The 17,854-nt window shown below is 36.6% G+C and overlaps 1 protein-coding gene across 2 annotated transcripts in view; it reads right to left on the reverse strand.

The window, feature by feature from the left end:
- COL3A1 (collagen type III alpha 1 chain) overlaps positions 1-17,854 on the reverse strand; it is a 53,911-nt gene that overhangs the window by 12,800 nt on the left and 23,257 nt on the right. The window contains exons 5-32 of one of the 2 annotated variants that reach the window (XM_064452029.1): positions 17,567-17,638; positions 13,998-14,063; positions 13,339-13,392; positions 13,085-13,138; positions 12,281-12,334; positions 12,070-12,123; positions 11,538-11,591; positions 10,968-11,012; positions 10,709-10,762; positions 9,695-9,739; positions 8,911-8,964; positions 8,314-8,412; positions 8,144-8,188; positions 7,926-8,024; positions 7,082-7,135; positions 6,837-6,944; positions 5,577-5,630; positions 5,357-5,455; positions 4,163-4,216; positions 3,707-3,805; positions 3,505-3,558; positions 3,326-3,379; positions 2,634-2,687; positions 2,226-2,279; positions 1,963-2,007; positions 1,773-1,871; positions 1,568-1,675; positions 958-1,011 (exon numbers count right to left, since the gene is read on the reverse strand). In XM_064452029.1, the coding sequence (XP_064308099.1) occupies positions 958-1,011; positions 1,568-1,675; positions 1,773-1,871; positions 1,963-2,007; positions 2,226-2,279; positions 2,634-2,687; positions 3,326-3,379; positions 3,505-3,558; positions 3,707-3,805; positions 4,163-4,216; positions 5,357-5,455; positions 5,577-5,630; positions 6,837-6,944; positions 7,082-7,135; positions 7,926-8,024; positions 8,144-8,188; positions 8,314-8,412; positions 8,911-8,964; positions 9,695-9,739; positions 10,709-10,762; positions 10,968-11,012; positions 11,538-11,591; positions 12,070-12,123; positions 12,281-12,334; positions 13,085-13,138; positions 13,339-13,392; positions 13,998-14,063; positions 17,567-17,638 (1,839 nt within the window). The remainder of the gene's footprint in view (positions 1-957; positions 1,012-1,567; positions 1,676-1,772; positions 1,872-1,962; positions 2,008-2,225; positions 2,280-2,633; positions 2,688-3,325; positions 3,380-3,504; positions 3,559-3,706; positions 3,806-4,162; positions 4,217-5,356; positions 5,456-5,576; positions 5,631-6,836; positions 6,945-7,081; positions 7,136-7,925; positions 8,025-8,143; positions 8,189-8,313; positions 8,413-8,910; positions 8,965-9,694; positions 9,740-10,708; positions 10,763-10,967; positions 11,013-11,537; positions 11,592-12,069; positions 12,124-12,280; positions 12,335-13,084; positions 13,139-13,338; positions 13,393-13,997; positions 14,064-17,566; positions 17,639-17,854) is intronic. The other variant, XM_064452031.1, reaches the window with a different exon arrangement.

Raw genomic sequence — 17,854 nt, forward strand, 5'->3', positions numbered from 1 at the left:
TGTTAATTCCTCTGTTTTGATCAATAACATTTATGTTTAAGTGTAAACAGGTTGCCAAAGATATTTAAATAGAAGTAAGTCTACAATGCCAGTGTGTTGTTGCACATTACGTTTTGGAGTGACACTGCCAAGATTACACCATTTTGCAATGTGAGAGATCTCCAATTGATTTATCTTTTTTATATTTTTCCCCCACCATCTAAACCTAATCCAAAATCACCTGAATTTAATAGGCCTCCTTCAATGGTAGACAGTAAAATTATCCATTGACCTAACTTTTCCTATAGATAATTGGTCCATATTTCTTCAGTATATGTTCAACATCTTGACTGGCTTCCTGACTTTTCTTTCTTGAGAATTTAATATGTACCCAATGGTTTGAACCACATTTTTGTATTTCTTCCAACTCATACAAGCTGCATTTTTGTATTTGTCATCCCTCATTATTTTGATGTATATATACTTGCATGTAGTCCTTAAATATATGTATTTCAAGTGTCTATTTTATGTGTATATGTGATAGAGATATATAAACGTATTGTATAAAGTAATCTGTAGAAGTATTCTATATGAGAATACTTACTATCAAGATGTCTTTTTTTGCTTCATTATAACCAGCATTTTCCTCATCAGTCAGCTAGATTTAGGAAGCTAGTAACATTTTCTCTACTTTTGTATTGGTGTTTTCCCTCCAAAATATTGTCCCAATTAATTGTAATCTTCTGCTTGCAAAAAAAAAAATATCTATTATATCTACCCTAGCAGCTGTAATCACAAAAACTAGTATTAAGTCTAATTTAGTATATGAAGCCAGATTTGCACTGCTGGAATGGAACACAATGGGATCACTATGTTACCTCTCTGTATGGTATTTATTCAGTATAAGTCTACTCATGTTCTAAGTGTAGACTATGTAAAGCTAAATGATAAACTGTTAGCTGTTTAAAGACTACTTACTCTCTCTCCTCTTGTACCAGGAAGGCCATCAACACCTTTGCCACCAGGTTCACCCTAGCAAGCACAAGATGTAAAAAGCATAAGCAAAAGGCAAGCATGAGGCAAGCATAAGGGGGAAAAAACAAACCAACAAACATTACTGAGGAGAGGATCTCACAGTGAGGGTATCTCAGATTTCCTTGTCGTGATCATACAAATCTAAAATTGGAGATGACACTCTGCCCAGTATTCAGCATCAGATACTGAATACTTTGATGGAAAAAAGCCCAAATTGATTCAAAATTGAGTCTATGTCAAACTGTTTGCCCATGGTATGAACTGTTCTAATTGTTTATTAGCTTAATTAGAACTGTTATAATGTACCCCTCCCCAAGAGATCTAACACAGAACAATATCTAGCATGTATTAAACCAGGTGAAAAATCCTATAGTTTTTTTAACATACAGGTCCCCTATCACACTGCTAAATCAACAGTACTGATACACAGTCAGTACCTCTGTCACCAGGCCAAAAGTGCAGACGTGAATAAAACCAGTGCATTGTGGGAAGCTAACAGTGAGTTAGCATAAAATTGGCAGATCGTGTGTGTGGGTGTGTATGTGTGTGTTACCTTGTCCCCTTTTGGTCCAGGACTTCCAGAAGGTCCTCTTTCTCCTGGCATTCCCTGTAAGCCAGGCAGCCCTGTGCCTCCAGGAGCACCAGGGGGTCCAGGAGGACCCTGAGAGTAACAAAAAATAATTGGAAAAGATTAAAAAAAAAAAAAAAGAACCTGAATGATGCACATAATAGCAGGAAGCAAGTAAGTCTGTGGGTACCTTGGCACCTTCTGAGCCAGCAGGACCTGGCCCACCTCTTGCTCCAGGAGGTCCTGGAAGACCCTGTGCACCACGTTCACCTGGGATACCATTTTCACCCTGTGGCAAAGAAATGTGTTATTCTATGTAGTCAGGCCCATAGTTCATTAGTTCCTTAATGTAATTATAGAACCATTGCTGTAGGGTTTACCTTAGGGCCGGGGAATCCGGGTCCTCCAACATCACCTTTTGGCCCCTGTTTATGAGAAAATAAATGCAGGTTGTCCATACACTTTACTTAGTAAATCTGCATTGTGGTTGGTACCCTATTTCTCTCACCTATTATCCCTTAAAGCAGACTCCTCTGCTCTGCAGAGTGCTGATTGCTGCCTGAATTTGGAAACGTCGTCTAAGAAGAGCTTTTCATATATTTTTCATTGTTTTAGAAAAAAATAAAAAGGAACTACTGCTTACTGGTTCTCCAGGCTTTCCATTCTCTCCAGCTGGTCCTGGTCCACCAGGCAATCCCTATATGAAGGAACAGTATTATCATCTCCTACATAGATAAATTATGCATGTTCCTATTTAGCAAAATTTTTTTGCATCAAGATGTGTACTTAAGTCATTCCAATCCTTTACAAAGTGGGAGATGCTAATTTGATAGCTAGAGGTTTTATGTGGCATAGTCTACTGAGCTAGCCATCTAAAAATTATGAAATACCAAGGAATAACTTTTGTCAAGTGGTTAATCTGTCTTCAAAAATATGATGACATGCACCCTAATGAAAATGTTTAGTTGCCTCCATTTTGAGTGTGAGTGTATGTGTATGTGTTAGTCTATTAAAAAGAATCAGAAACCAGTAAACAATAAACACACAGCACCTGGAGGCCGGGTGGACCTGGTGGTCCTGGTTCTCCTCTATCCCCAGAAGCACCCTAGAATCAAACAAAAGAGAGAGAGAGAAAGAGAGAGAGAGAGAGAGAAAGAGAGAGAGAGAGAGAGAAAGAGAGAGAGAGAGAGAGAAAGAGAGAGAGAGAGAGAAAGAGAGAGAGAGAGAGAGAAAGAAATATTCTGAGAACATTTCAACATATGAACAGCTCCATGCCACCTCTATCTATGTCTCCTTATCATGATCTGATGGTGATGATTGCACAATCCCGAAGATTAATGTATCTTGGTATTCTGGTATTTACTCTTTTCATTCCAACTGTTAGGTGTAATTCAGCAGACACATTTATACTTGATACTAGTCTGAAATGCTAGCTCTGATAAACATTAAAGGGAGCAATAATATGCTTCAATTTGAAAAGGTGGTAGATCTCCAAAAGCTCTAAATTGACTTTTCATTTCAACTTATACCAGGTATATCTGACCCAGGTTTCTCCTAACAAAGCTTTGAATATTAATTTATTAAAATAGCAAAGAAGAGGTCTTTCATTTGTCCTCACAAAACGACATTTCTTTATACCAGTAAAAGTATTTTCCTTCCCCTAAATTCACAGTGTCTAGCTGTAGATGCCAGACTACCTTGCCAATAACTGATAATTGCCTCTTATGGGACTACCACACTTACAGTAGGTCCAGGAGGACCCGGGAGGCCAACATCACCATTCTTCCCAGCAGGACCCTACACAAAGACAAAGTTAGGCTATGGGTATGGTTGATAAAATGCGAGTCACAAAATTATTATTAATCAATATTATGTCATTATTAAATTATTATATAATTAAGCAAAATGTTAATAAAACTTACAGGTGTTCCAGGTGGTCCACCAGGGCCTCTTTCTCCATTCTTACCTGGTGCACCCTTATAAAAGAGAAAGATCACCTTTAGCATACCTGCTCTGGTCAGCATACAATAACAAAGCTGCAGCACCAGATAGCCCCAGTATAGAGCAACTTAACAGGTGACTGATCAAACATAAGCACAGGAGAAGTGAAGAAATCCCACTCACCTCATTGCCCTTAGGACCAGGGAAACCCATTACACCTGGTTGACCACGTGGGCCTGGGGGGCCAGGTGGACCAGAGCGGCCAGGTTCACCCTGATTACCCTGGGATAAGCAAAAAAGAAATGAAGACATGGTGTCTGTTAGATGAAATAAATGAATATCCAAGACTCATTAAATAGTGAGTGAGGGTGAGATCAGGCTAGAGGCATTGTCATTCAAAACTTGTTATGTGTTTTGCATTTCAACTAATCTGTATTCTCTGTATTTTAAGTAGTAACAAATGACAAGATTTACAGAATGTTATTACAATGACACAGCATATAAAGTGCTCTGGCAATTAAAACAAACATAAAAAGAGGCAATTAATCTGACTGTGATAACAACCTGTCATATAGGTACTGTGGGATGAAGGTAAGTCAGTAGGAGGTCTAGTATAAAATATTTGCACAATGTACATACTGGAGGGCCAGGTTTCCCATCGCTTCCAGGGCTTCCTGGAATTCCGGGCAAACCCTGCAATTGAAGGGAAAAAGTGTTATTCTTCATTTTAAAATGTGTTGTATTAAGCTACAATACATAAATACAACTATATAAAAATATATAAAGATACATTTTAAACTACTGGCTTGATTTTAACCTCTTTAAAAAACTCCTCCCATTTCCCCCCCATTCCATTAAGGGGAAAGATTGGAGAAAGCTAACAAATTCTTTTGTTGGGAGTTTATCGCTTTCTCTGAGAATAATTGTATATAATCAAGGCATTGGACATTAATCAATGTGCACAAAAATTGTATTCTTCCATTATTTGGGAAGAAAACAGTTTCAGATGGTAACAGTCAAGGAATGAAACAATTTTGACTATGTACCTCTACTTAAAAAGCAATATAATTTATAACATATTTTAGTTAACTTGTTTTATATTTTTAAACATATTTTTTGTTATATTTTAAATAATTCATTTTTATTTCCAGTAAAATCTTGTTTAGCTCCCAGAAGCCCACAGTCAGGCTAGCCTTTGAATTTCAAGGTATTTTTTTGTCAAAGTTGCTAATTCTTAGTATAGCTCACAGGATGTTGTTACATTCTGTACATATTACACAAGAGGTTATCTATGAAAATCTGACCAACAGCTTATTTGCCTTAACTGCAAATAAGAAAGAAATATAAGTTAAATACTTAAGCATATTAAAATATTCAAATTAAGGTATAATTTAGTTATTTAAATGTTAAATTTAAGCCTACTTAATTATTTAAAGATGCATATATTTAAATACAGTAATCCAAATACCTAGTAAACGTAATAAACATAAAGCATTTCATAATAAATTATAAAAATTGCTTAAATGTAAATAGACAATACAGAAAACTATCCAATGTTAATTCACATTAAAGCCATATCTCAGGATAGTACATGTCATACTCTGAGAACTGAGGAGCATGTTAGGCTTCTTACAAGCTTCCTCACTCACTTGTGACAGATGTTCTCTGAATGCCCTATGTCTCTGCATGGTTATCTATTACACTATGAATATATGTACTCTACTTAAAGGAATGAATAGAAATTTTTTCAAATTGGACTCCTCCATTATATCAGCTGAGAAGAGACATCTCTAATAGAGTTTATCTCATTTTCTTGGAGATGTCCTGTCTTACTCTCATTCCGGGAAGACCTGGGCCTCCATCTTGTCCACGCTCTCCTGGGGGTCCACCGGGGCCAGAAGGACCTGGGCTACCACGTTCACCTGCAGGACCCTACAAACGAGATGTTGAAATTCACAGCAAGGAAATCAGCATCATATTGAATATAAAATTGTCCATTCAAACTCACATGCATCCTCCAGAAGTTTGGGGTTTTTTTTAAAGGAAGACATACCTTTTCACCTGGAAGTCCATTGCTACCGGGTAAGCCACGGAAACCGGGGGAGCCCTGCCAAATAAAAGAACAAAATATGGATCATAGGCAATATGACTTAGGTAATGGCAACTGTTTTTTTTTTTTCTAAACTATCTACCATTATTCACCATATTATGAAAATTAATGAAAGAAATAGATGTAAATGACATTTCAATGTAGCAAGAAAGCCTACAGAATTATTTTCACTTTGGATATAACCATCTCGTTGAAATAATAGCCCATCCTCCATTATTTTTAAACAGCCATGCATCAGTTACTTTACTGATGAGTTTTCTAACTTCATATCAAAAATAAAACAACACATTCGGTCTTGAACAATTATTTTCTTCTAATTCAATACTGAAAAGAACTCTATTGTATTGTTTTAATATTTATATTTACTATCTTCATTGCTTACAAGAAATTTGAGTTATAAAATTTAATTTGCAGCCCCATTTATTTAATTAATATGAATAATCTATTCACTATAATTCTTTGGTTTCCTCACAGCTTCAGCAAATACTGCAATAAATTCTTAAATTAGGAGTTATAAATAAGGCAGCACAATTTCCTTTGGTTCAGATGGAAACACAAATCTAAAAATTGTCAGGGTGTTGCTATTTGTTTTGTTGAATAAAACAATTCAGGAATTCCTTTGTGAGAAAGCTCTTTGGAAAGTTATTGAATCTGCTAGCTAAAAAACCTGTTGTCAATAAGTATGCTATAACGTAGAAGACATCCTGACAATATCGTTATTGACATTATCAACATTTAAGATCTATTGACAATAAACATGATGGCATGAAGCCATACCTTGAACGTAGAAGAAGTTGCATTAATTTCACTTTTGAGAGCTGAAGTTTTGTAATTGTTCATTTTTGTTAACTGAGAAGTAATTTTGAAAAAAATCTCCCCCACCATGTAGTTCTCACAGTTTATGGTTGCTTTTCAGCCCAATTTTTTTGATAGAACTTCCAGGTATCTAAGATCACTGCTTCTTCAATATAAAAAAAAAATTAATTAATTTAGTTCAGACTGAGATAGATCCAAGCGCTGCAATTCAGGTGAGGAACTAAATAAGAATTCTCCCCAGTTTCATAACCCAGTTTCTTATCTGGAATTTGCTGAGAACAGATATGGAGCCAAATTTCTCCTCAAAGTATTTTGAACACCAGTTTTTGCTGTCTCTGTATTAACTCAGAATGTACTTCATGTGCATGGTCATCTCCAGCAGCTTACCCTTTCTCCAGGTGTACCAGGTATGCCATTCTGGCCGGGTTCACCATTTGCACCTCTTTTGCCTTCCTCACCAGGAGGTCCAGGAGCACCTGGGGTACCATTTTCACCCTGGTAATAACAAAAAAAGAGCCTACCAGTGAAGTTAGAATTCACCAAAAAACCACTCCCCAGGTTTCATATGAGGAATGATTCAGGGTTCAGACTTCCTTGGACAAAGTCTTTGAACACATTTTAAAATCACTTACACGCTCGCCTTTTGGCCCTGGATCTCCTTTTGCACCATTCTTACCAGGTTCTCCCTAAACAGGATAAAATCCCATTAAAATTATGGATTGCAACAGGGTATTATTCTAGAGCAACTAGTGTACTAAAATACTAAGAAATAAACATGATATCTTTCAAATTATTGACTCACATTTATTATTTTACATTCTTCAAAGGAATTAGCATGCACTAGTTTAACCTGGATGGGGCGTGCATGCATGTATGGATTAATGAGGCTTCTTAAAAATTGAGTAAAGGAAAAAAGTGATCCTGTCTTAAACACCACTGAGTAAAATTTTATCTCTGTTTCTGAGTTATTTCAGACATCTTTGAGTCTTTTACTTGAAGCCTCTGAGTAGTTTATCTGAAAAAGAACTGTGTGTGCTGTAAGGCTTTCAGGAAAGAGCCTGCTGGGGTAAATGGCAGTGTAAAAGTAGGTACAACTCACGAGGTATAGCGGCCTGAGGACTCAGCCCATGGGAATTTAAACAGGTGAAGTTAGGATTTTAAACCAACAGATTTTGTCTAACATAGCCATTTTAGACAAGCTATTTTTGTTGTGTGTTTCAGAATTGATGGATAATTTAGGAAAACAAATAAATATTATGATATTTATGTGTAATTTTCTTATATAGCATTATACAAATGTGTGCCAGATAAATATATTATATATGTATAATAATAATTGCCTATTTTTATTGTAAAATAATTTATTAGACCATCTCAAGTGAATAGGCCAAATTAAAAAATTTATTTTTAATGGTATCAGAACTACTTCCACCATATTTGTTCGTACCACCATTGTAATGAATACCAGTAACTCACCGGAGTGCCTTTTGCTCCAGGGCTTCCACTTGTACCAGGAGGACCAGGAAGACCACGTCCTCCTGGCAGACCAGGAGCACCAGGAATACCAGCAGGTCCCTGCAGGGAGTGAACAGCAGACAGAGATGAAGAGATGATGGCATTGTTGGAATCCCAGTCCAAACGGCGGCCCTCACCAACATAGTGCAGCAAAAGACAGAGATACGAAAAGTACCCACCATTTCACCCTTGTTGCCAGGGCTTCCAGCTCTTCCAGGAGGGCCCTGAAAAAAAAAAAAAAGTATAAATAACTGATGCTGCTAACCTACGACTAAACTAAAGTACGTGTAGAGCTTCTTGAAGAGCAGATGGCACAATACTTCTCAGTTCCCCTGAGGTATTTAGGTACCTGAGGCCCAGGTGGCCCAGCTTGACCTTGAGGACCAGGTTCTCCTCTCTCTCCAGGACTACCACTAGAACCAGCAGGACCAGGAGGACCAGTTTCACCCTACAGAAAAACAGTAAAAGGAGAATATGAGTGGATTTTAGTCTTGTCTTCAGGGCAATCAGTATTAGCTTCATGGTTTCTTCCTGTACTGTGGCATCTTTGTGTGATTTGAGAAGGTTACCACCATCATCACCTGAGTGCAAGAGCCAGATCAGCATGGTGACCCTGGTGCTGAGGCACAAGGTACCCATGCACTCCAGCCAGCACATGCAGCACAGCTCCTCTAGTCGTGGGAAGTTCACTTGAGCCCCTCCTATAATGCAAAATAAAGCATTGGGTCTACCACTTAACCATGTTTTGGGGTGGGTATTCTTGGAAGTGATGAGAATAAGGTTTATCTTGTGCTGCATATGAAAACACAACAGTTCTAGGCTCGCAAACAGTGTAATAGCAGCCAGGAAAAGGAGGGGTTCATAAAATAAAGATGTATAGTGACATAGGCTGGCTAACTAGAGAAAGGACCAAATCCTGTATTAGTATGCATCTTTAGCTGAATACCTTAAAACCTGGAGAGCCTGGAAATCCTGAAGTTCCAGGGGGACCTGGGGGACCCTTAAAAGTGAAAGAAATACTATTAATGCAAAAGGTAAAATCCATATGGAATTAATCTTAAGTTAAATATATGTCTGATTATGAGATTTTCCTCTGAGTAGGGAAACACCTGGCAAAATCACAAATGTAAATCATGTTGTAGAAGTTTGGCTAGTCTTAAAATATCACACCTACATCTAAGTTACCCTGACTTTTTACATGTTCAGCTAAATTTCTGTGCTGTAAATTTAAAACTCATGAAAGCTTTCATTAAAGAGTTTAAGTTATAAAAAAGTTCAAAATTTCTTCTAATTATAAAATAGGTTTAGGAGAAAAAAAAAAGCTAATATAGCTGTTACACATACAAGTGGGCCTGCTCAGGTTTCTAGGCAGATGGAAGAGAAAAATTTTTGCCCACCTCAGACAGCGAAATAAAATATTTGATTGAGACCATGCAAAATTTGATCTGTATAGAGAACAGCCATTCTATCCATCTATATTTGTACAATCTGGTTTGGATTTATGCATTTTCTGATTTACAGTTCTCCTATTGCACTGTATGCTTCAAATATCTTAACCAACACATTTATGAAATATAATTCTGTGATTCTGTGATAATTAAACAAACTGTTAATTCTTAAACCAGTGCACCCCCAGTTTTGGGTTTGCCAGCGCTGCAGAATATCAGGTAGAAGTAACTAGTCTTGTGCAATACAAATGCTTAAAGTCAAACATCTGTAAATCATCTTACTGGTGGGCCTGCTGCTCCTGGAGAGCCATCTTTGCCATGGGCACCCTACAGAAAGAAAAGAGGTATTTGGTACAGAGCACTACCCCAGACACAGACCCCACATGTTTTACTGCCCATGACTCATAGACCATATTTTTGTGTCCGTACATTCCCACTTAGTTGACCAAGACCCAAGGATGCCTCAACTGTGAAATTCTAAAATAATAGGTAACTAAATATTTTGTGAAGAAATATCCAATGTGACTTGTACTGTAATGATGAGACAGCAAGATGCAAAAATGTATCCTTACTACATTTCTTGAGGAAGTGACAGTTACAAAGCATCATCTGTGAGGACATTCTTAAGGTAAAATACATAAGATCACAACAGACATATATTTCAAAGTAACAGTTACTTCTAATTCACATAAAAGATTAAAATCTCACTCCAAAAACCTAACAAACAGTGGTAGGATTTAAATCCTGCTGACTGTCTTTTAGACATGTTAGACCAGGTCCGCTGCTCAGGTCATGTAGCGTTTGTATGAACAAGTTGCTGGTTATTATATTTTAGCTGTACTTTGCTATGAAATATGACTTCTTTCAGAGCAAAGAATGCATTCCCTAATCTCAGTCAAAGATGAATTTTATATTTTTCCTGCAAGTTACTTCTGAAATTGCAGTTTTTCCTCTCTCTGCCTTCTGCTGCTGCCCTTTGCTTCCACTCCTCCTCCCTATTCCTCTTGGCTGAACCTGAGCTTGTGCTGAAACACTGAACTCTCCCTCAATGTGGAATCTATTAATTTAAAAACAGGAAATAGAGAATAATATGGTGAACATGTTGTGAGTTAGAAGTGTTACATCTTTAACTGGGGACTGAAAAGTTTTCATGTATGATTTCACAGATGTTATATAGTTTTCTAATCCTTTGCATTACAACTGTTTTAATGTAAATCTATGAAGTTGAGAATTCTCAATGTATTGAAACAAAATACATGCTGCTCCTGCATAAGAACAACAGCTGCAATTACTTACAGGACCACCAGGATTCCCAGGTCTTCCTCTTTCGCCAGCTGGACCTCTCGGTCCCTAGAAAACATAAGAAAACAAGTCTGTTAAATGGCTTCCAAAATAATATGGCTGAACGAAGAGACATTACTCTTATTTGCATTATCTCAGTATTGTTCTATGCATGTGGTGGGGTAATTAAAGTAAAAAGAAAGATAAGTAACTCAGTTATATGGGAAGTGCCATTGGCACTTGCATTTAAATACTACAGGATACATATATTTACCGGTTGGCCTGGTGATCCATTTGCTCCAGGAAGACCAGTTTCACCCTGTTATGGAAAGAAAACACCAATGACAGAATGAACTTTGCTGAGAACATTTTTTGGTTTATTCACACTGACGAGACATAGAAACAAGACACGCCAATCCGTTGCCCCTTTCTGCATGGTGCTGAGTATCCTCAGCATGAATTGAGGTCTGTGAGGTCTGAGAAGTCTAAACAAGTGCCAGAACAAAATATTTAAATAGAAACAAACAAACAAACAAATCAGGAAGACTCAGTCCTTTAATAGTATGAAATAAAGTGAGATGATCCAGGCATGTTTTTCATTTTGGAATCTCATTTTTGTAACAGCTGGAAAATCGGGACATGATGTTGTTCAGAAATTCTGACTCCTTTAGAATGGTTCTCATGCTTTTAGTGGAGATATTCAATCAGTTTGTATAATGTTTAATGGATTTTTATAATTGCAAAATATTTGCATATAATTGTATAATATGCAAAATGTAGATAAATAAAAAATGACTGAGGGTTTTGCTCTATCTATTGCAAAGATGATGCTACAGTTTTTTACCTTTGGACCAGGAGCACCGCTGTCGCCTTTGGCACCATCTTTTCCATCGAAACCCTGTGGGAAAGGGAAGCCATATCTGTGAATAGTATTCCTTTTGCATTCTGAAAAACTTAATTGCTCTTGGCAAAATATTAACCTTCAAGATAAACCTGTATAAGTGGGTTTAAAAAATATTTTTATAATAATATTTTATAATAATATTTTAATATTTTAATAGTGCTATCATCAGTTGGAACACATTTTGAAAGAAAATTCTGGATCCTCCATCTCTCCATGGCCAGTTAAGAGAGGATGTTTTTCTGGAGAGCATGCTTCAGCCCAACATTTGGGATGGAGCTCCACAACTGAGGTAACAAGATAAAATTTAACAGTCTCTGTTATGGAAGGCCAGATTACATTGCTCAGAAATTGATCTTTAATTGTATGAACCAGTCTCTTTAGCTGGGAATTGATGACTGAAAGAGCACAACAGTGCAACACTGATTCAAGTGGAGTAACAGACTCAGCTGTACTCAATATACTCAATACTTACTCGTTGACCTTTCATCCCAGGCATCCCAGGCATTCCAGGGTGGCCCTTGTGACCCTAAATATGCAGATATAGAAAGATCAATAAAACCCATACATACTGTATGAAGGGCACAAGCCAATGTTTATTGTGTATCATGTTCACTTGACCAACTTAAAATGGGAAAAGAAAACCTTTGGTTAAAACAACATTTTTATTGGGTGCTTTTCCATACCGGTATTCCAGGGGTTCCACGGTCTCCATTTCTGCCTGGTCTTCCTGGTTCTCCCTATCGAAAGAAAGTAAATTTTTTTGATTGCTTTGCTATTGCTTCAGTTCTTTGCTTCAGGCAAAGAACTAGGCTTAGTAGGCAGGTCAGAATAAGCAGGTGACATTTCCACCAAATCCAATGGGGAGAATTATAGCAGGGTGATGGTTCAATATATGACTAACTTGTGAAAAACCATTGCCAGAATTTATAAACTCAATTTCTAACAAGATTTCGTTTAATATCTAATTTATTTCAAGCCAACTTTTAAGAAGAGATGATCATAGAAAACTTATTTTTCATGGTGAAACACTCAAATGGACCAAAACTTTAGCTGATTGTCTCGCCTCTTACTATTCCTATTTAGGACTTCCAGCTGTGACACAAAAGATGTTTTTAACAGCCTGAGCTCTCAGAGCCAGACTTGAAGGGAGCAGACAACTACCACTACTGTCTGTTTCTCGTTATAACTGCTAATTTATTTTGCACTAGATCAAAAGAGGGTATTTAATGCTTAGGTTTTCTTTTTTCTTCCTTTTTTTTTTTTTGGTTGTGTCAATTAAATTGCCTGCTAAAATTGAAACTTTTTTTGAATAGATATTCATACCTAATGTAAGCCATATCTAGTTCTTACAATCATGTTGTCAAATTGAGAAATAGGGAGAGGTTAACAATTCTTAAATGCAATGGTATCAATGTGCTCTGCTATCTTACTGTTTAATGAACTTTCTTCCCATTTATTAGTCACTGGATAAATAATAGTGAACTTACATCTTTTCCTGGTGGACCAGCTGGGCCTATCGATCCAAGAGGGCCTGGAGGTCCCTGTAGAAAAATAATTTATATTAACTATAATATCTTTCAAATCAAAAACGCATTTGCTGTCATAAAATACATTTACACTTGACATACATGTAAACAGAGATGATGAACTGTAAAATTTCAATCCAATCCAGTGATGACACTGATTCATGCTTGTAAGATCATCCCTTTAACATATATAGTGATAGGTAATGTATACGTACAGGAGGGCCAGGTTGTCCTGGTTCTCCGGGGGAACCTTGGTATCCAGAAGAGCCCTATAATCGAGCAAAAAAACAGTTAAGATGTGAATAGTGACATGCCTCATTCCATGGTGCTACTACATTTTATAACAATTTCATAATTGTAAGGAAAATGTTAGTCGGAATTGTCACCAAATGACCAAAGGTGAAACGGCAGGACCAAGCACAATACACCTCCATGAAAACAGAATTAAAACTACTCCTCTGAAAGGAGATGCACATAAAAAAACTCAGACCCTTTTTGTGTTCATGGACAGTGTATTAGGATTCCCACTTTCCTTTATCTCCTGAAAAATTTTTGTATGAATAAACATTTGGGAATATTAACAGAGGATGATAGGCAGTGGCATGTCTTAAGACAACCTTAGGTGGCACCCCACAGAATTCCAGAAAGTGCAGAGGAACACACGGACTAAAGCAAGCATGGTATATAGCACTCAGCCACCGAGTCTTGGTGGTATATGCCCATGGTACAGCCCAATTAATAGAAGATGACATTTATTCATAAAATTCTTCAGCAGAGATTTAATCAGCTGAAAATATAACTAATACTTATGACAGAGAAAATGAGAGGCTCATATAAAGGAATGAGATGATAGTGAAAAATTAATTTTACTTACAGGAGGACCTACAGGACCAGGTGGGCCAATGGGGCCAGCGGGGCCGGGGGGTCCTGGAAAGCCAGTCTATAGTGTAGGTTAAAAAATAGTCATTATATTAACGTAAGATAGCTATAAAGCTTAATGTAGTTGCAAGAGTCACCAATAACTGTGAAATAAATTTTTACACATTAGTACAGAGAAAAATCCAAGGTGACATGCACTTGGTGCAGTAAAAAAGACAAAGCAGTATATATACACATTATTAAAAACATTGTTTAGTGCCTACAGTCCCTTCAGAAAGGGTTTCTCTTTGCAGCCTTAGCTAACATACTCCACAAGATATTTTCAAAGCTGTCAATTTTTTCTTTTAAGTCACTATTCCACTTCTCTGGACACCCAGAAGGATGCTCGCAGCTCAGCTTTTCATCTACCTAAACTGTCAGGATAGATAACTGGAACTCTTAATTTGTTAAACAGGGTAAATGAGTTTCACCTTCTCTGCTCTGTAACTGAGCTTTATTAACCTAACCCTACATCTTCAGTGGTGGAGCCAAAGTGTACTAATAACCTTGGCTTGCTAATCTGTTGATGCCAGATTTTGCTTTCTAAAACTAATTTTAAAATTTCTCACCTGCATTCAGGAGCTATATTACATATACATATACGACCCATTAGAAGAACCTTGTATGATAAATCGTTTATGACCCTAGACTTCTTAGGACTTACAGGTATACTGAATTAAGGCCATATTCTTGTTACTTGTTAGTAAGACAACCATTTTCACCACTGAAATATATTCTGAACTTTAGAGTACTAAGCCATAAAAAATAAATGATATCTGGACTAACCAAAGGACTCAGAGGATGGAATCTCAATATGCATGTGTCTTAACTCAAATCAGTAATATTGTTCCTTATTTTAACTGGTAAAAAGGGAGTAAAGTATTAAAAATATTAATAAGGAAATTTGCAATGTGGGAAGAGTGTTACTATTTCTACTTCCTGTAGCAACAGCCACAAAAACATTTATACTGGAAAACAGAAACTATTTGAAAATTAGCACAGTGGTTTGCTGCAGCTGTATGTAGTTCTTTCAAAAAAAGCTTTTGTTAAATTAAACTCTAGAGCCAAAACACTTGAAGTATATGAATTACATGAGAATCACTGTGTGCTGCAGTACTGGCAGTATATTCCATAGCTTAATGTTGTACACAATGTGTTTCATGGGATATTGTCATATAGCATCAGAATAGGTTGTGTATTATAGATGTACAGGAATATAATTCTGCTAATACAAGAATAATAGGATAGCTATACTATACTGGTATACGTAGTATAGTATACTACCATACTACGCATATACTATGTTTATTAGTTCACAGATTGCCTTTTGTGGAAAACAGAGAATCATTGTAATATTTGCTGTTTTCTAAGGCAGGGAGTACAACAAGTGGCAGAGCAGTTAGTGTTGGGGTAAATCAGGTTGCATTCAACATGTGAATACAACAAGCTGTCCCTCACTGCTAATTGTTAGAACTTATTTGGTACAAAATAAATTTGGACTTAGCATGAATTGAAACCATCAACTCATCAATTGCAATCAATTAATTAGACTTATGGCTATAAACAAACAAGATGTTATTTTTCTTCAAGATACACACTAAGGAGATAAACTGAGAGTTAGGCATGGCATTTGCTTGCTGGCAGCATCTCCAGACTGTGAATAAATGAACATACTTTAGTTAGAATATGTGCACTGGTGGAAAGAGGCAAAGGCAATGTGGAGATTATATGAGCAAGTAAAGAGAAACTGAGATGTAAAGTACAAATTCAGTCTACAAGCAGCATAAAAGCTACCAGAAAGACGGCAGTGGAGAGATGTGTGACTGAAGGAATACCAGGCACGGTAACCACCCATGGACAAATACTGGTGCTATAGCTGGCATTTTTTATTTTATTATCTTCCAAATTATTTTCAATTATTTAAATCAAAAGTTTAAGTTAAAAATGTTAAATTCTATTTATAAATTAACAAATAAATTAATCTATGTTATATTAGTGATAAATATTATTCAGTTCTAGTGAGTTCAGTCACATCTGCCTGTAGCTGCTCTGTTACTGGCTTTGCAGTCTTGCACTGCATGATGCAATATAAAAGAACATATGACCTGAAAGCATACAGACAATTCTTGCTGCAGACATTCTAGGGTTCCCAATTAAGTCTTTTATGTTGTTTTTTTTAACCCAAGTCCAGGGATCAGAGCACAAGAAATCACGAAGGACCTCAGGGAAGAATGCCAAAATAGAGAGGAGTAACCATGTGTGTTAGCTGAAAGGTATCTTGGTTATCTGCCTGATTCAGCACATCCCATGTTAAGACACCCAGTAGCAAAATGTAGATGATGTGATAAGCTGTGGGCAACAACCGTGAGGAGCTGAAAGTGAATAAATAAATAAACAAATACAAAAACAGATGGTTGAAGAAGACCAGTGCATGGATGATCATATTAGTGAATGAACAAGGTAGAAATAAACAGATGAAAATAAAGGTGAGAAAACAATGAACTATATTTCAGGAAAAACAGCTGCCATGATAAGCAAAATTTATCTCACAAGATGATCTGATGGAACCCTGAGAAATAACACGCTTCCTTGGAGCTGCCTTGATGTGTTACAACATGTGATACCCAAACCTTGTTAGGCAGCATTGGTCTGAAAATAATGATCGTGCTTAATGAAGCAGCAGCCAATTTCAAATAATCGCAATCCACCACATCCTCTATATAGGAGATTGCCTGAATCAAGAACACTCCATGTCATTGGTGACGAATATGTCTAAATCCTAGTGCCTAAAAGAAAAATCATGAGGTGCAGCATTTAGGTTTATTTTATACAGGAAGCATAGCTCATGCATTATGTTTTCAGGCAAACCATGCTTTATCTCACTAGAAAAACTGTGAAAAGCTTGGGCTAGGCCTAGCAGGCATATACAGCATCCTTATCCTGAATAGCTGTGGGTAAAAAAATTATTGTAAAAAGAAAAAATAAAAAGCTTCTGAGATTAAAAAAATATTATAAGAGGGGTTTACTCACTTCTTATCAGGAAAATTTGAGTTGTGGAAAAGTAAACAAGTATGGAGTATCATACTGAATAAAGATAAAATGCTGCTGAGTGGTTAATGGAAGACTGGAGTCAGTAGAAGAGGTAAAAAAGTGGTGAAAGGGAGGGAAGCAATTAGTAAAAGAATATCAAAGCAGGTAAATGAGGAGGGTATGCAAGGGAGAAAGGGATAAATGTTTAGGTACTGTAAGAACGTGACTCAGAGAGAAATTAGGAAAAAGAAGATAAAAGGAAAAAAGAGAGAGAAAAGGCAAAAACTCCAGATAATCTATAGTTACTTTCTAGAACGATATCGCCAAGCAAACTGCTGCCTTACATCACATTCCACTTGCAGACAACAATTAAATTAAAACTTAGCTTGTTAAATTAAAATCAGGATACATACACATCCAAGGCATAATCTAAGAGCAGAAAATTTGTTCTTTAAAAAAAAAGGAAAGGACAGAAAAAAGGCTATATCATCTTACAATAGGCTGTGGGTAAATGATACCAGATGTACCAGCCTTCACATCATAGGAGTCATACTGTGGAGAAAAACTCTGTAAAAGAAATAGAGAAAAACAGAAAGAAAAAAGAAAAAAAAAAAAAAAAGAAAAAATAGGTGATTGCTACAAATCAAATAAGTCTTTTCTTACGTTGGTATGGCAAATGTATAGAAATAACTCATTTGTATCCCTTGGGTAGTACTTGTTTGACATATAGCTCCCAGATTTCTAACTCAGTGCCAATATCTTTCTCTTGTGGTCATGGTAACG

This window comes from Phalacrocorax carbo, chromosome 5, assembly GCF_963921805.1.
Source record: "Phalacrocorax carbo chromosome 5, bPhaCar2.1, whole genome shotgun sequence".
NCBI lineage: Eukaryota > Metazoa > Chordata > Aves > Suliformes > Phalacrocoracidae > Phalacrocorax > Phalacrocorax carbo.